Source organism: Galeopterus variegatus, unplaced genomic scaffold (assembly GCF_000696425.1).
Source record: "Galeopterus variegatus unplaced genomic scaffold, G_variegatus-3.0.2 Scaffold3808, whole genome shotgun sequence".
Taxonomy (NCBI): domain Eukaryota; kingdom Metazoa; phylum Chordata; class Mammalia; order Dermoptera; family Cynocephalidae; genus Galeopterus; species Galeopterus variegatus.
This window is the reverse complement of record NW_007729919.1, coordinates 25554-42921: the sequence shown is the minus strand read 5'-3', so window position 1 is coordinate 42921 and position 17368 is coordinate 25554. Positions and strand designations below refer to the sequence as shown.

General features: G+C 40.9%; 1 protein-coding gene across 1 annotated transcript in view; it reads right to left on the bottom strand.

The window, feature by feature from the left end:
* Nucleotides 1-6958, bottom strand: part of SVOPL (SVOP-like) — a 59399-nt gene extending 52441 nt beyond the window's left edge. The window contains exons 1-3 of the mRNA XM_008586028.1: nucleotides 6853-6958; nucleotides 6589-6680; nucleotides 653-751 (exon numbers count right to left, since the gene is read on the bottom strand). Of these exons, the coding sequence (XP_008584250.1) occupies nucleotides 653-751; nucleotides 6589-6680; nucleotides 6853-6934 (273 nt within the window). The 5' untranslated portion in view covers nucleotides 6935-6958. The remainder of the gene's footprint in view (nucleotides 1-652; nucleotides 752-6588; nucleotides 6681-6852) is intronic.
* Between the last annotated feature and the right edge of the window lie 10410 nt (nucleotides 6959-17368).

Below are 17368 nucleotides of genomic sequence, written 5' to 3'. Positions count from 1 at the left end.
TTTTAAAAAAAATTTTTTTTAAAAAAATTAATTCCCCTTTTTTTTTTTTTTTTTTTTGTTTTTTTTCATGTCCAGCAACGGATCGCAACCCTCAGTGTCGCGCCCTACCGGACCGGGACCGGCAACGGGATCGCAACCCTCGGCGTTGTGCCTGCACCTCGCTCAGCCAGTGAGCGGGAACCAGTCTGTATGTGGGATCCAAACCCTCGGTGGGAGAACCGCAGCGCTCCCAAGCGGCGCACTGTAGCAGTGCACCACCGGGCCGGCCCTAATTCTACTTTATAACAAAACTCAGTGTGCAACTCAGTCAGGGTGACTTGGTGATTGGTTGACTCACTATGGTCCAACTAAGTAGCTTCTTAATGATCTGTCATAACCCATGACTAACGCATGACTTAAGGGTCACTTTCTCTTATTGGTATTTCTCTCATCCAGGCTCTTGCTTGGGGCTGGGACATAAGCAGTTCAAGGTTACACTCCCCAGAGGAGAAGGGAAGCAGGTGAAAGGCATCGGATGCTAGTTTCAGCTGCAAACCCCTGAGTTTCAGAAGCCAGCACACCAAGTGGTGAGGCGGCCTTTGTCTCTCAGCCCTGCGGGGTGGGGAAGGGGAGCCCAGCCGGCTCATTCACAGCACAGAAAGCAGGTACTCACCGTGGTCACCAACGCTACCTGCCAATTCTCCAGGTGCCATTCACAGCGGATGACAGGAGACACAACAGCTATTAACATGATCTCCATGGCCTCGACCACCTTAAGAAGAAGTGGGACATAACATCACATCTAAGTGCTAGCTTGTCATCACTTGTCCCAGGTCTGCCTGTCTGTCATCCTTCCTCGTCCTAACCCTCTCCTCCCCCCTCCGCCATTTAGGGGGTACCTGTTGTGCACCCACTCAACACTGCTAGCTGGGTAAAGAACTCCAGGAGAACTCTGGCTTTTGTAGATGTGACATTTATGGGTTTGAACAATTTGAGAGGGTCCCCAAAGATTTATGGCAGGTATTCACTGTGATTTTGCCAACCCATGCATTTGTATGGTGACACAATGAGCATGCTGTGTGGTGCCTGTCACTTAGCTAGTGCGTGAACCCAGCAAAACATCCACATCAACCAGCCTTGTTGTCTTACACCCATCATCGTAAGATTGCAGCGTGTACACCTTGCAAACGGATGTTTGAGATAGTCTCTGATTTCAAGAAGCTGGATGAGGAGGCAAGATTCATGAAAGCTAGAAAACAGTAAAGCAAAACCAACCAAACAATAAAGCAGCTCATACAAAATAATATGAGTTTATCTCAGAAAAGAACATCTATTTAACAAACTTTGTGTAGGATGTGCTACTAAATATTTCTTCTGATACAAAGTTTGAGCATCACCCTTTAGCTGTATCTTGCAATGCAGTAAAGGCTACGTTTATCTCCCAGGGAAAGTAAGGAGATGCTAGAAAAGAATTGAAAGAATAACTAGAAAGAAATGACAGAAATTAGGTGCAGGGTAATGAAGAAGGATGAGTCAAAGATGACTCTGAGGTTTTGTGCTTGGAAGAAGAATGAACATTGACATCATGGACAGGGACAAAGGTACCTGGAAGGGTAAAGGGGAACTGAAGGAGGAAATGAGGAATTTGTTTGGGACACGTTGATAGCATTGGTAGGATATTTGCATGGGGCACTTATTGTAGTACCATTTGTGTGAGGGTACTTGAACAAGTTCATGGAAAAGTAGAATTTAAAGGTAATACGAATCTTTCCATGAACTTGTTGAAGTACCCTTGTGTTTGTGTAACTTGGAGATCTGGAGGAAAAAGACAGAGCAATGCCAGCTGATGCGTGGGAATTTGAGGTGTATAATGATGGCCTGTCTCCCCTCGGAGAGCATTACAGTCCTGTTCAGGGGTCAGATGGCTGCTATGTCTTCATTCAAAAAGAATCAAGAATAGGGGCTGGCCAGTTAGCTCAGTTTGTTAGAGCACAGCCTTAGAACACCAAGGTAACAGGTTCAGATCCCCGTACCAGCCAACCAACCACCAAAAAAAAAGAAAGAATCAGAAGTAAGAGACAGCATGACCATATCAGAAGAAGGTTTGATTTATTAAACTTATCTCCCTCAGTGATAGTGAGCAGGGTCAATAGTAACCAGGCCACCACTCCTCTAATGAGTCCTAGAAGGAAATAAACCAGTAAGGAATAAGCCATGCCCCACTCTGATAGAATAGCCTTAGGGGAGGGGGACCCAGCAGGAGCCGGGGTGGGTTCATAGAGGAGCTTTGCTGTGTAAGGAGGTCATAGAGGACCTCACAGAAGACCTTACTATGCAGGCTGGGGCTTCTGGGCTGCCCTGGATGCTATTATTACACACATGGCCTCAACGGGCCATGGCCAGGAGGATACAGGCCCACCACTGTCCACACATCTGTTCTGATGAGAGGACCCTGTCTGCAAAGCATTCCATCCTAAGACCAGGTGAGGAATTTGGTCACCACACCCAAATAAACAGTTCTGTCTTTCTGTGTGTGTGAGAGGGGGGAAGGTGGCCTGATAAAGAGCTTTCCTAGCAGGTGGTCTGGTTAGAATCAAAACCAACTCCATTTTGTTAAGAGGGCCTAAAAAAGATAAAATGGGATCAGATTTGATGAGCTATCTAAGTGGCCTGTGAATAGGGGTGATTAAATGCAATAAATGGCCTATTTCCAAATTGCATTATTTCAGTGTTCAGAAAAAGATTAAAGTGAATAAGGAGGTACCAAGATGCAGGGGAGGGTATGTTTCTGATTCAATAAAACACTACTGGGGGCCCCGTCTTCCAAATTCCTAGTATCAGACAAAAAAATGAAGCAACACTCGAATCCACTTTTTTTTTCTCCTTTTTTACTTACATTAAATACATCAGTAAATCAACAGTCGCATTCTGCTACCATGATTGTTATGTTGAAAGAGGAAAGGGAAAGGCAAATGCTTTCTTAGAAGCAAAGAAAAAAAAAAAAAAGACACCCCCACCCCCTAAAAATAACTGATCAGAAGAAAAAATTGAAAAGCTGGGAAATAAAAAACTAAGATCCTCAAGCCCAAGAGTTCAAAGGAAGGCTGAAGGGCTGATAGGAGGTAGAAGGAAGGCCGCAAATAGGCCCAGAAGCTAAGGCCAATCCTGTTCCTAAGGGGGTGGCGGACGGGAGAAGAAGCCTGGGGAAATGGTTCCCTACCCCCAAGGCAATAAACATCTTCACTCCTGCTCCATGGGTAAAGCTGCACAAAAAGACCTTCATTTCTAAGAGACTTAGAGAGCCATCCTAGTTCTTCCACTTGTAAAAAGAATGCACTGGTGCTTTGGGCGACTAGTGGATTCTGAGAAAGAAAGGGGAAAATGTATGTGTGCTTCAGGGCCATGGGAACTAAGGCTGCCCCTGGAAAAGTAAGGGAATTAATGCTTAAGTGGAAGAACCTAAGCTGGGTCCTTCAGAATCTCAGCTTCATGGATTTCTCAGCTGCTCTGGGGCAGAAGGCAGTCTGTGAGCCAAAAGGAGAAAGGTTCCAATCCTAGGTCACTGTGGCCTTTCCTCTCTTTCTTCCCCAAATTTTCCCAGAACTCTGGGCTGGAACAAGAATGAACTTAAGAGTTCTCTCTTGCCTGGATGGCTTCCCACAGACATCCTAAAACACCTGATGAGGGCTAGGAAGAGAGGCGACACATTTAGAAAGGACCAAGGTCCTCTGATGATGTGAAACAGTTGTGAAGACCCTCAGATCTAGTTATTCCCTGTCCACAGGAACAGGTGGTAAGATATGAGGAGGCTACAAGTGGGCCTCTGTGGTACTAGCCCCCAGCGGTACAGGATTAAACCACTGGTTGCATGGTAGGGGTGGGGGGTATGGGGATAAGGATCGAGGGGCTAAACTCAAGATATTAACAAAGAAGGAACGAAATAGAGCCTGATGAGAGGCAGGGGTCAGAACAGACTATACTGTGGGAATAAAGATCATACTTATTTACTGGGAAGTAGAAAAGACATGGTAATGGATATCAAATTGAATGTGAACCCTGGGAAAGGAAAGAAAACTCCTCCCTTTTGCTTGACCCCTCTTTTCTCCCCTACCTTGGCTTATGCTCTCCTGAGACCAATCCCCAGATGTTCAGTTAATTCTCCAGAAAAGGCAAACCCATACTCAAGAGCCAGGTTGGCAAGAATGTAGGTTAAGAATCAGTTGGAGGAAGCTAGCCATGGAGACTGGGCTTGAGCAGCTGCCACTGGTGCTGTTCTCTATACCCCTCTCAAAACCTCATATATACCTCAGATTCCGTTTAATTAAAAAGAAAGTGGAAGGCCAGGTAAATCAATCGAAACTCCCATAAAATAAGTACCCCAACTGAACTACCATCAATTAAAGTGCAAACTGCAGGGAGATATGGTGGTTGGGCTGAGGCTATCTAAGGGCCAGAGGGGGAAAAATGCATATGTATAAATCAGAGGATGGGTATCAGAAACTGGTCCCTCCTCCAATTAGATCACAGCAGAGCCAAAGATACAGGCAACCAGTGAAGATTCTTTGGAGGACTCTGGGGTCTGATCCCCACTATAGGGGTAAAGCTACCTAAGAGGCTGGGTGAGGGGAAATTGGGCCTTGGAAGAGTTCCAGAGTGGCAGATGAAAATGGACCTCCACCTCCACCCAGTTAGCTAACAATGTGACTCCCACCTGGTGCCTGAGAGCTTGCCTCTCCATTCTCACCTCTATGTAGGAACAAAGCCATCTCATGGACTTCATGAATACGACCCCAATAGCATGGGCAACCAAAGGAAAAATAAACAAATGGGATTATATCAAACTAAAAAGCTCTGTACAGCAAAAGAAACAATTAACAGAATTAAAAGACAACCAACAGAGTGGGAGAAAATATTTGCAAAATATACATCTGACAAAGGATTAATATCCAGAATATACAAGAAACTGAAACAACTTTACAACCAAAAAACAAGTAATCCAATTAAAAAATGGGCAAAAAAGCTAAATAGGCATTTCTAAAAGGAAGATATATGAATGGCCAACAGACACATGAAAAAATGCTCAACATCACTCAGCATCCGGGAAATGCAAATCAAAACCACACTGAGATACCATCTCACCCCAGTGAGGATGGCTAATATCCAAAAGACTGTGGATGATAAATGCTGGCGAGGTTGCAGAGAAAAAGGAACATTGTTGGTGGGACTGCAAAATGGTGCAGCCTCTATGGAAAATGGTATGGAGGTTCCTCAAACAATTGCAGATAGATCTACCATATGACCCAGCTATCCCACTGCTGGGAGTATACCCAGAGGAACAGAAATCATCAAGTCGAAGGTATACCTGCTCTTCAGTGTTCATTGTAGCACTCTTTACAACAGCTAACAGTTGGAACCAGCCCAAATGTCCATCATCAGATGAGTGGATATGGAAAATGTGGTATATCTACACAGTGCAATACTACTCTGCCATAAAAAAGAATGAAATACTGCCATTTGCAATGATATGGATGGACCTAGAGATAATTATATTAAGTGAAACAAGTCAGGCAACAGAAAGAGAAATATCACATGTTCTCACTTATTTGCGGGAGCTAAAAATAAGTAAATAAATACACAAACAACTGGGGGTGGAGGGATGAAGACACTACAATTACAATTCCTTGAAGTTGGTACGACACGCGAACAGAAAGGACATGGTTTGAAGGGAGGGGGGAGAGGGAGGCGGGAGAGAGGTTTCAGTAATGGGCCACAATAATCAACCATACTGTATATTGACAAAATAAAATAAAATTTAAAAAAAAATAATAAAATAAAATAAACTTTTTATTTTGGGGGGGAAAAAAAGAAACCAACTACAGAAGAGTTAAAGAAGACCTGAGTCATTTCCCTTCTATAATAAAATAAAATAAACTTTTTATTTTGGGGGGGGGAAAAAAAGAAACCAACTACAGAAGAGTTAAAGAAGACCTGAGTCATTTCCCTTCTGCAGGGATGTTCTGGTTGGGGGTGTAGGGGCGTGAGAGCTGAAGGCAGCTGCAGGAAGCCTCATGTGAGCCCTTAATCCCACCCACAGGGAGGACCCCTCATGGCCTAATCGCCTCTTAAGGCCCCACCTCTTCCCATCACATTGGCAACACTTGAATGTTGGAGAGGACACAGTCAAACATAGCAGTGACAAACCTTCATCAGTGCCTCTTAAAGGATCTGGAAACCTGTAATTACAACAGGTATCCTGGGTGATTCTTATACACAAAATGTTTGAGAGCCATGTGTCTAATTTTACAAAGACTAATACCATAATTTTCTCCCTTCTTCCCAATACCTCAATTTAAACCATTTTTTTTTAAATGAGTGTTGAATTCCCAGAACATAGAGACACAGGTATTCATTTGCTCATAACCAAACGCCTGCCGAAGGGAGATGAGAGCGATTTTTGGATTACCCACCTCGAGGTGCTTCCTGCTCCCTTTCACCTCCATCCCCCCCCCCCCCCGAACGCACAGCCCGGAGCTGGGTGTCAGTGGGTGACTCTCTGTGTCCACAAGAAGTCAGCTTTGGAGACTCAAGTGATCTCCAAGGAGCACTCACCCCAGTGCTGCCCATGATCAGAAACAGGGCAATGTGGAAACGTCCGAATCCGATGGTCTCCACGGCGTCTTCCACGGAGAACGTCTTCGGCTCTAACATGGAAAAGCAGAGTGGGGGGAACGCTGCTGCTGGGAGGGAGCGCGTGTGGATTGCGGCTCACCTTTGGAGGGTGCTGGAAAGCCAATTCGTTATTACAGAAGCTAGTTAATGCCGGGGGAAATGAAGCTGCGGCTTGACGGCTGGAGACGTCTTCGATCATCTTACCTTCCGGCTGCGGCTCTGGGGCCCCCAGGCTCAGCTTCCGAAGGCTGATGGTGGCGACGGGCTCCGTGTGCTTGGTCGCCATCCTCTTAGTGTCTCCGATGCCCCCACACAGACTCCCTGACGGAAGCGAGGCTGGAAGAAGGAAAATGTAATGGTTACTGGGTGCGTATCATATGCCAGGTGCACTACACACGTTTCCTTGAGCCTCACAAAAATCTTACGAGGTAAGTATTTGTACCTCATTCGTATGTGGCCTCTGGAACCAGGCTGCTGCTGGGTGCTTAGTTTCTTCCCCTGCTGTTTATTAGGTGTGTGGCTTTGAGGAATTTACCCTTTGCCCGCCTCAGTTTCTTCATCTCTAAAATTGGGATAATATTATAACTGCACCTAACTTTCAAGGGTATTGTGAGGATTAAATGAGTTAGTTCATAGAAAGTACTTAACGCATGCCTGGCATGCACTGCAGTGCTATATCAGTGGGAGCTAGTATTATTATTATTACTGTTTATTAAGGATGTATTTGGTGCCAATCATTGTGCTGAGCACTTAACATATATGGATTATATCCTTTAATCTTCACAGGAAACGTAGGAGGTATTATAATTTATTACAAATTAGCCTATGAGGAACCTAAGACATGGAGAGGTTAAATGACCAAATTAGACAATTGGTCCTCTGTGGCTAGTGACCACCCCAGATGCAGGTCTTGATAATTTGACCGGTAGCATCTTCTGATGGCCTTTGCTACAGAAAAATGGTCGCAATAGCCAGCACTTCCCACTTCCACAGATCCTGTGTTTACAGTGTGCTTTCTCGTGTATTGGTTTTATCCCATTCTAACAGAAACCCATGGAGTCCTTCTTTTTATCCCCCCCATTTGCATTTAACCCTAAAAAAGGATTCTTAACCTTACAAATCAGAAGAAAAATAAAACAAAGAAATATAGGTATTAAGTTAGTGGCTTAACCACCAGAATTTTTTTTCAAGTGACTTTAACGCACAGTAATTTACCTGTATATCCCTAGTAGAATAAACAAAAATGCTGAAGTGTTCTCAGTAATTATATTGTTAGAAATAATATTGGTATCGTTATTTTGATACTAGTACATATGGTAGGATAAAGCAAGTAAGCAAGTGTATTAATATTAGCAATCAATATTTTCAGTGTAAGAGGAAAAAGATATAAATATAAATCAAAGAAGTCATGTAAAAAAGCTATAGTCCTAATTTTGAATTGGAAATATCAATATGAATTCATTATGTATCTTATTATATGTAGTAAATATATAATAACCATAAATAAACAAACAAACCCAGATGCCTTAGATAAATGGCTGATTCTGGTTTGGGAGCAGGAAATGTACAAATTAAACCTGGAACATCTTGTCACATGATGCAGCGTGGAAGATATCAAAGCTGCTGGGATTGTTACAAAAAATTACAAGATTCCAATTGAAAAGACTCCCACTGGCCAAAGATGGGACAATTTGAACATCAAAAAGAATGACTGCAAAAAAAATGCAACACATCAAAGATGCTAAAATCCATTCGTTCATAATAATAGTAAAATGAAAACCTCATTGATCACCTTAGGTGAATGCTAAGAAACAAACTCATTATTCTGAAAACTAGTAAATATCTTGACTTTCTTGTATAAATTGTCTGCACCTCAGGGTGACCAAACAGTTGATGAAAGAAAATTATTCTTGAATAGTAGCTAATACGTGCAGAAATAAAGATGGAATTAAATTATCACCATTTTTCAACTCCTAATGAAATAATAGATCTAGGCAATGATCATCAATGGCTGATACACTATTAGGTGAACGGCTGGTGGAGAACTTTGCCATGAGATGGATAGGCTGTTAACAAATGAACCCACTGAAAACTCCTAATGCCACTGAACGAGAAACAGGTGGGTATTATTCACATGTGGCTCATGATAAGATGCGACAGGAAGAAAGTACACAATTTCCCTGTGAGCTATTCTCTTGAACCTGCGTCCAATTAAGCCTCTAGCTCCATCTACCAGTTTATACAGGGGATGAAGAAATATGTTAAACTATGCCATGTGGACGCAATAAGAAAAATCCAGAAGGCAGGAAGTTCTACAGGATAAATAATCCAGCTTCTTCCATAAATAAATGGCAAGAATGAAAGAGGAAATGGGAAACTATAGACTAAAGTAAAAGAGACACATCAACCAAATACTTGAGTGGATTTTGTCTGGACACTCATTCAAACAAATCAACTATAAAAAAATTAAAAACAAAACAACAAGAGAGAGAGAGAAAAATCAGTGAAATTTAAGTTTAGAAGTTTGATGATATTAAGGAATTATTGATAACATCATTAGTTATGATGATGATATGACTATGGTAGAAGAAAGAATTCTTATGTTTTAGAGATACATACTAAAATATTTACCAATGAAATAGTGATGTCTGGGATTAGTTTTAAAATAATTAAATGGTGGAGTGGGAACTGTGCATGGGAAGTAGATGGGTGTATAAATAAAAAAGAAAATGGCCGTATGTTGCAAATTATTGAAAGAGGATGACGGGTACATTGGGGTTCTTTTTGCTATACTCCGCTTTTGAATATGTGTAATATTTTTCAAAATAATGGTTCAAAAAGTGAGGTTCCGAGATTCTTATGTAACTTTTCCCACGTCAGACCACTAGTAAGTAGTAGAACCAGAACTCATAAGGCGTTAATATACAAAATATAAAAGAAGCTCCTGCAACCCAATAGTAAGAAAACAAATAACTTGACTAAATAAGCAAAGAACTTGAATAGACAGTTTTCAAAAGAAGACATACAAACGGCCAGTAGGTACATGAAAGGTTTTCAACATAACTAATCGTCAGGGAAATGCAAACCAAAACCACAATGAGACATTACCTCATACTTGTTAGGATAGCAATTATCAAAGAAACAAGAGAGAGAAGTGTTGGCGAGAATGTGGGAAAAAAGGAACAAACACTTGCATGTCATTGGTGGGAACGCAGATTGGTGCAGCCACTGTGGAAAATAGTATAGAGGTTCCTAAAAAAATTAAAAATAGAACTGCCGCATGAACCAACAGTCCCACTTCTGGATATATATATATCAAAAGGAATTGAAAACCATTATCTCAAAGAGATATCTGTGCTGTCATGTTCATTGTAGCATTATTTACAATAGCCAAGACATGGAAGCAACCTCAGTGTCCATCAACAAATATATGCATAAAGAAAATGTGGTATGGACACACAATGGAATATCATTCAGCCATAAAAAAGAAGGAAATCTTGCCATTTGCAACAACGTGGATGAACCTGGAGGACATGATGCTAAGTGAAATAAGCCAGACACAGGTAGACAAATACTACATTATGTCACTTAAATGATGAATCTAAAATAGTCAAACTCATAGAAGCATTGAAAGTGAAGTGACAGTTGTCAGGTGCTGGAGGGAAGGGCAAATGGAGAGGTATTAGTCAAAGGGTACAAAGTTGTGGTTATATACGATGAACAAGTCCTAGAAATCTTCCGTACAGCATAGTGCCTACAGTTAACAATACTGTATTGTATACTTAAAATTTTGCCAGAAGGGTAGATCTTATGTTAAATGTTCTTCTCACAATAATAATAATAATAAATAAGAAGGTGAGAGGAAACTTTTGGAGGTGATGGATAGGTTTATGGCATAGACTGTGGTGGTAGTTTTATGGGTGTATACTTATCTCCAAATTCTAAATTTGTATACATTAAATATGTACAGCTTTTTGTGCCTCAATAAAGTGCTTTTAAAAACAAACAAACAAACAAAAACCTCAAACAAGGGTCTCCTTTTCCCAGAACATAAAAATAGTCACAGAGCAGTTACACAGTAGAACATCATGGTCATTAATGTTTGTCGAGTGCCAGTTCTGTATCTGGTGTGCGGGCTTCTGTGAAGACTTCAAAGGAGGGTCTGTCATGTTCCCTGACCTAAGGAGCTTTTAAGCTACGTGAGGACACAAAAAATACACATAAAAACAATTACATTACAGTGTATATATTTTTTGTTTCTTAAAACACTGTCACAGAGACACAAATATTCCCAGATGGAGAGAGATCGATAATGCTTAGAAATAACTCATGAAATCCTCTTTCCTAAGGGAGACCATGAAAAATATGAAAAGTTGTTATTTTGACATAGTAGAAAAAGTCAAAATAATTGGCCTCTTGGCCCAGTTGAGAGCCTGAAAGTTGTAAGGACAGACAATTTTTAAATTACTGCTCTCTTTCCAGACATTGTTGAAATACCCTTCTGAGTGGTGTTCTTTATTGGGTAACGTTTATAAATAAAGTAGTTAGCAGGAAAATCACCTTCTTTTGATTATGAAATGGACCTCAGTACAAATTAAACATTAGCTGTGACTAAACATATCCTAGATGGGAAGACAAACTATTAACGTAGACTTAATCAAAATCTGAAAACAAGACCATTCAATGGGGAAAGGATAATCTTTTCAACAAATGGTTCTGGGAAAACTGGATATTCACAAGCATACATAAAAATTAACTCAAAATGGATCAAAGACCTAAATTTAAGAGCTAAAACTATAAAACTCTTTGAAGAAAGCATAATTGAAAATCTTCATTATCTTGGATCAGGCAATGATTCTTAAGTATGATACCAAATCACAGGTAATAAAAAAAAGATAAATTGGACTTGATCAAAATTTAAAACTTTTGTGCATAAAAGGGCGCTGTCAAGAAAGTAAAAAAACCTACACAATGGGAAAAAATATTTGCAAATCGTATGTCTGGTAAGAATCTAGTATCCAGAATATATAAAGAACTCTCACACATTAAAAGATAACTTTATTTTTAAAATGGGCAAATTATTTAATTGGACATTTCTCCAAAGAAGATATACAAATAGCCAATAAGCACATGAAAAGAAGCTCAACATCATTAGTCATTAGGAAAATGCAAATCAAAACCACAATGTAATACCACTTCCCATTCACCAGGATTGTTAGAATTAAAAAGGCAGACAATAACAAGTGTGTATATTGTTGGTGAGAATTTAAAATCATGCAGCCACAGTGGAAAATCGTTTGCCCATTACTCAAAAGGTAAACATACAATATTATTACATATTGCTGTATGTACTGTACTACTCTTAAGTGTATATTCTTTTTTTTTTTTTTTGACATGCATGGTTTTTTTTTAATTTTTAATGAATCAAAATTGATTATACATATTTTGGGGGTTGAACATTGAGATATGTTGATCAAATCAATATTACTAGCATATTTATTATTACAAATCATAATTATTCTTTATGCCCTTTGACCAATCCTTCCTAATCCCTCTATCCCTCCCCCTCTAATCACCCTAGATTTCTTCTCTCCTTCTGAAAGAGTAATGGTTACTCTGCTGATTTGCTGCCCAAATGATCTGCCCAATGCTGAGAGGGGTGATCAGGTCCCCCAATACTATCATACTTCCATCACTCTGAAATGGGCTCGGTGGAGAGACATCCTCCTCCTTTCTTAATCTCTGCTGGTGACTCTCCTTGTGTCAACTCACTCCAGTGGCTGGCGGACCATCTGCGTGGTAGTTGTGGCATCTAGCTGCCTTTTTTTGTGGCAGCCGTGGTTATCGTGGTGGCTGAGGTGTTCCGCCCACATGGAGGAGATATTTTTGGCCTGCTTCGTGGTGCTGGCAGTGTGCCTGGTTGTGGAGAGTTTCTGATCTCTGGTTCCATACCCCAGTCCCCAAGTGGGTCCTGAGGAACTGGCACAGTGTGTCTGGTTGTGGGAGAGGGTCTGGTCCCCACTCCATACCCCAGTACCCCAGGTGGGCCCCAAGGCACTGGCACGGTGTGCCTGGTTGCGTGAGGGAGGTCTGGTCCCTTCTCCATGCTCCGGGTCCCAGGGCAGGCCCGATACACTGGCATGGGGTGCCTGGTTGTAGGAGGGGGATCCAGTCCCCAGCTCCTTACACTGGGTCTTTGAGTGGGCCCCAAGGTGCTGGTGCAGTGTTCCTGGTTGTGGGAGGGGGGTCTGGTCCCCTTCTCAATACCCCAGATCCCTGGATGGGCTCTGAGGTGCTGGCATGGTGTGCCTGGTTGTGGGACGGGGTTCCGGTCCTCTTGTCCATGCCCCGGGTCCCAGGGCAGGCCCCAAGGCACTGGCCTAAGCATATATTCAAGAGAATTTAAAACATATTCTTATGGGCTGAGTTGTGTACCCCCAAAATTCATATGTTGAGGACCTAGTTCCTAGTACCTCTGAATGTGACCTTATTTGGAATTGGGGTCATTGCAGATGTGATTAGTTAAGATGAGGTCATCCTGGAGTGGGGTGGGCTTCTCATCCAGTATGACTAGTGTGTTTATAAAAGGGGGGAATTTAGACACAGACACATACACAGAGAATGTCATGTGAACATGAAGGCAGAGGTCGGGGTGATGTTTCTACAAGCTAAGGAACCCCAAAGACTGCCTGCAAACCACCAGAAGCTAAGGGAGAGGCATAGAACAGATTCTCCCACAGCCTCAGAAAGAACCAGTCCCGCCAACACCTTCATCCCAGACTTCTAGTTTCCAGAACCATGAAATGATAAATTTCTCCAGTATAAGTCACTCAGTTTATGGTACTTTGTGATGGCAGCCTTAGGAAACTAATACACATATGTCCCGCCAACACCTTCATCCCAGACTTCTAGTTTCCAGAACCATGAAATGATAAATTTCTCGAGTATAAGTCACTCAGTTTATGGTACTTTGTGATGGCAGCCTTAGGAAACTAATACACATATGTCCACACAGAAACCAGTACATGAATGTTCATACATGCATTATTCATAATAGCCCAAAAGTGGGAACAATCCAGATGTCTATCAACTGACGAATGCATAAATTAAATGTGGCATATCATACAATGCAATATTATTCAGCAATAAAAAGAAATGAAGTAGTGACACATGCTACAGCATGGATAAGCCCAGAAAAATTATGCTGAGCACAAGAAGCCAGACACAAAAGACCACATGTCATATGATTCCATTGATATGAAATGTCCAGGAAAATCCATAGAGACTGAAGATAGATTAGTGGTTGCCAGGGGAAAAGAGAAGGAGTGACTGCTGATGGCTATGGGGTTTCTTCTGAGGGTGACATAAATGTTCTGGAATTATATAGTAGTGATGGTTGCGCAACCTTATGAACATACAAAAGATCACTGAACTATATGGTTGAAAGTGGTGAATTTTATGGTGTGTGGATTATATCAATGATATATTTATTCCTATTTATCAATTATATATTTATTCCTTTAAAAAAAAAAAAGGAAAAATAAAAAGTAATGCAAATCACAGCAGCAGACTTCAAAGCCAAAACTGATGCCAGCCATTTACAGTGTTAGGGAATAAAACAATTCAGTTTGGTGGGAAAATAATTTTTTTTTTAATTCCAATAAGTTCATTTTAAGTTCAGTTACAATCAAAATGCTTAATAATAAGTTCAGTCTTCAATTAACATTCAGTCTCTTCTACCAGTCATATTTTATGGCGTCTCATAACCATTAAAACATGTTTTACAATTTTAACAATCATAAAGGTTTACATTTTACAGGGATCATAAAACCATTTCCAGCACGTCTCCTTGCTTTCTGTACTGAGCAGCAAGAAACCCAGGGAACCTGCCACTTCCTGTTGAACAGAACAAGTTTTAATTTGGTGTAAGTGTGTGTTTAACCTGGTTAGGTGGTTCCATGGGTCATAAATATTCGACATACTTCCCTCCTCTCATCAGCAAAGAGAGGTGATTTGTCACATAGGGCCTGGCAAAAGGTGGTAGGTCCAAGATATTTGCTTCACAGTTGCTCTTGAACTAAAGCTGGTCTGTAAAGGCAGAGTCACATTTGTGATTTCATATTTTTTCTGGATTGAAGAGGAGATTCATAATACTTTGTTTCCATAATAGGAAGAAAACTCAAATGTGGCATGCTTCTAGACAATTGACAAGATAAAAAAAAAAGGGAATTCCTTTTGGTCCTGACATCAGACCTCTAGACAAATAAATGTAATCTTCACATACGACACTTGGTCCTAGATTAAGCAATATTGGCATGGTCATTAAAAAAAATTATTCCGAGCCGGCCCAGTGGCGCACTGGAGAGTGCGCCGCTTGAGAGCACGGCGGCGCTCCCGCCGAGGGTTCGGATCCCATGTGGAGACCGGTTCCCGCTCACTGGCTGAGCACGGTGCGGGCGCAACCCCGAGGGTTGCGATCCCGTTGCCGGTCAGTAAAAAAAAAAAAAAAGACAAAAAAAAAAAAAAAGGAAAAAAAAAAGTATTCCTTTTCAGGCTTATTTTATTTTTTATTTTTCTTTCTTTTGTTTGTTTTTTGTCTTCAGGTTTATAGTCAACATTTGAATACAACACATAGACATGGTTGGGATTGCAGAACTGAATGAAAATGTTAATATCTTTGACAAGGGGACAGGAAATCACACCTCACAAGGGTGAGAGTAGAGATCAGTAACGAAAGATGAGGGATAGTGTAAGGAAAGTAGAAAAAGTTTAGTCAGGATCTCTCACCTTACATCTGTTACAAATGGGCAAGAATCAGCACATTCAAGAGAAACAAGTTATAAAGGTAGTGTAACTGCATGTGTGCCCATTTACTGATTCAGCATGATTGTTGTGATTATGTAATGCTTGGCCTGTGGCCACTGTTGTGTACTAAGAGTATAGAGGTAACTGCTCTGAACTGCTGGTCGGCAGAGGAGTAGAGCTTGAGCTTGTGTCTAGTAATAAAGCGTGTCTGTGAGGCTCACATCTGAAGAATAAAATATGTCTACCTTGCATAAAGCTGCCAGTATCTTCTTTCAATTACCTGACTCACAACCTGCACAGGAAGGGGCAGAAGGATCTGTGATTCCTGCCCGGCAGAGGGGCAGGCATCCTACCTAAAGGATCAATAGACTGACTAAAGCTTACAACATAAGAACTAGAGCTATAAGTATACCATTTATAATTACCAAAATAGCTAACAGAATAACTAAACATAAGATACTTATGAAATATTGGAAGAGTGGCAGAAAAGAAGGGCTATTATGTCCTAAATCATCATTGTTGTTAGTAATAGGCTGATACTGTCTTAAGTTGATAAGTCAGGAAATATAGTTGTGTTGTTTTAATTATAAAGGTAATCATCAGGAAAACTAAAAACAAGCACTAAAATAAATTTTTCTGGGGATGGGGAAAGTTGAAGCAGGAGATTGTTAACTTCTGTTTATGAACTCATCTATTTGATTTGTTGCCATGTGTACTTATTACTTCTATTAAAAAGTTACAAATTTAAAGAAAGGTAAACAAAAAAACAATAGGAAACATACATGTTTAACCAAAGCTCTTGTAGGTCAGGAAGAAAAAGATGGAGAGGCCAATGGCATGACGGACCAACCCAGAAGAACAAATACAGTGGTTGTTCAATCTATGAAATCCAGTTCAACCTAGCTTGTAACCATACCTTCAGATTAGAATGAGTTGCGACTTCCCTCTGTCAAATTTGCAAAAAAGTTTAAAGAATGATTAAAACAAGGGTAAGGGAAATAGGCACTCCCGCTACTGGTGGGAGTATAAGTTGGTACAATCTTTCTAGAAGGCGATTGGGAAACAAATGACAGAATGTTGTCTGAACCATTTCACTCCTAGGACTCATCCTAATGAGATAGTCAAATAAGTGGACAAAGATGTAGGTATGAGAAAGGTCACCACACTGTTGTTTTAGCAGCAACAAAAGAATTGGGTACAACCTACATGCCCACGGGTAGAGAAATGGCCAAACAAATGATACTATGTTCCTATAACAGAATACTGTTTAAATGCTCTTAAGTGTAAGGCTATTGAATGTTGAAACGCATTTTCCTATATGTGTCTATGTAACGATCCCAATTTATAAAACTTTATTTGAATACCTTTATTTATTTTTTTTTGTACGGTACAGCAGACCAGTCATATTTTATGGCAGAAATGGCCAAACAAATGATACTATGTTCCTATAACAGAATACTGTTTAAATGCTCTTAAGTGTAAGGCTATTGAATGTTGAAACGCATTTTCCTATATGTGTCTATGTAACGATCCCAATTTATAAAACTTTATTTGAATACCTTTATTTATTTTTTTTTTCCTTTTTGTCTTTTTTTGTGTCCGGCAACGGATCGCAACCCTCAGTGTCGCACCCGCACCTCGCTCAGCCAGTGAGCGGGAACTGGTCTGTATGTGGGATCCGAACCCTCGGCGGGAGCGCCACCACACTCCCAAGCGGCGCACTGTAGCAGTGTGCCACCGGGCCGGCCCGAATACCTTCCTTTATTAATGGAGAGATTTCAGATGAGATGCTGTCCAAAACTAAGTCTTTCAACAAATATTTGTTGAACACTGCTATGCATCAGACAACAAAATATCATGAAAAGGTTCCTGCCCCCAAAGAACTGACAGTCTACTGAGGAATAGAGGCAGCAGT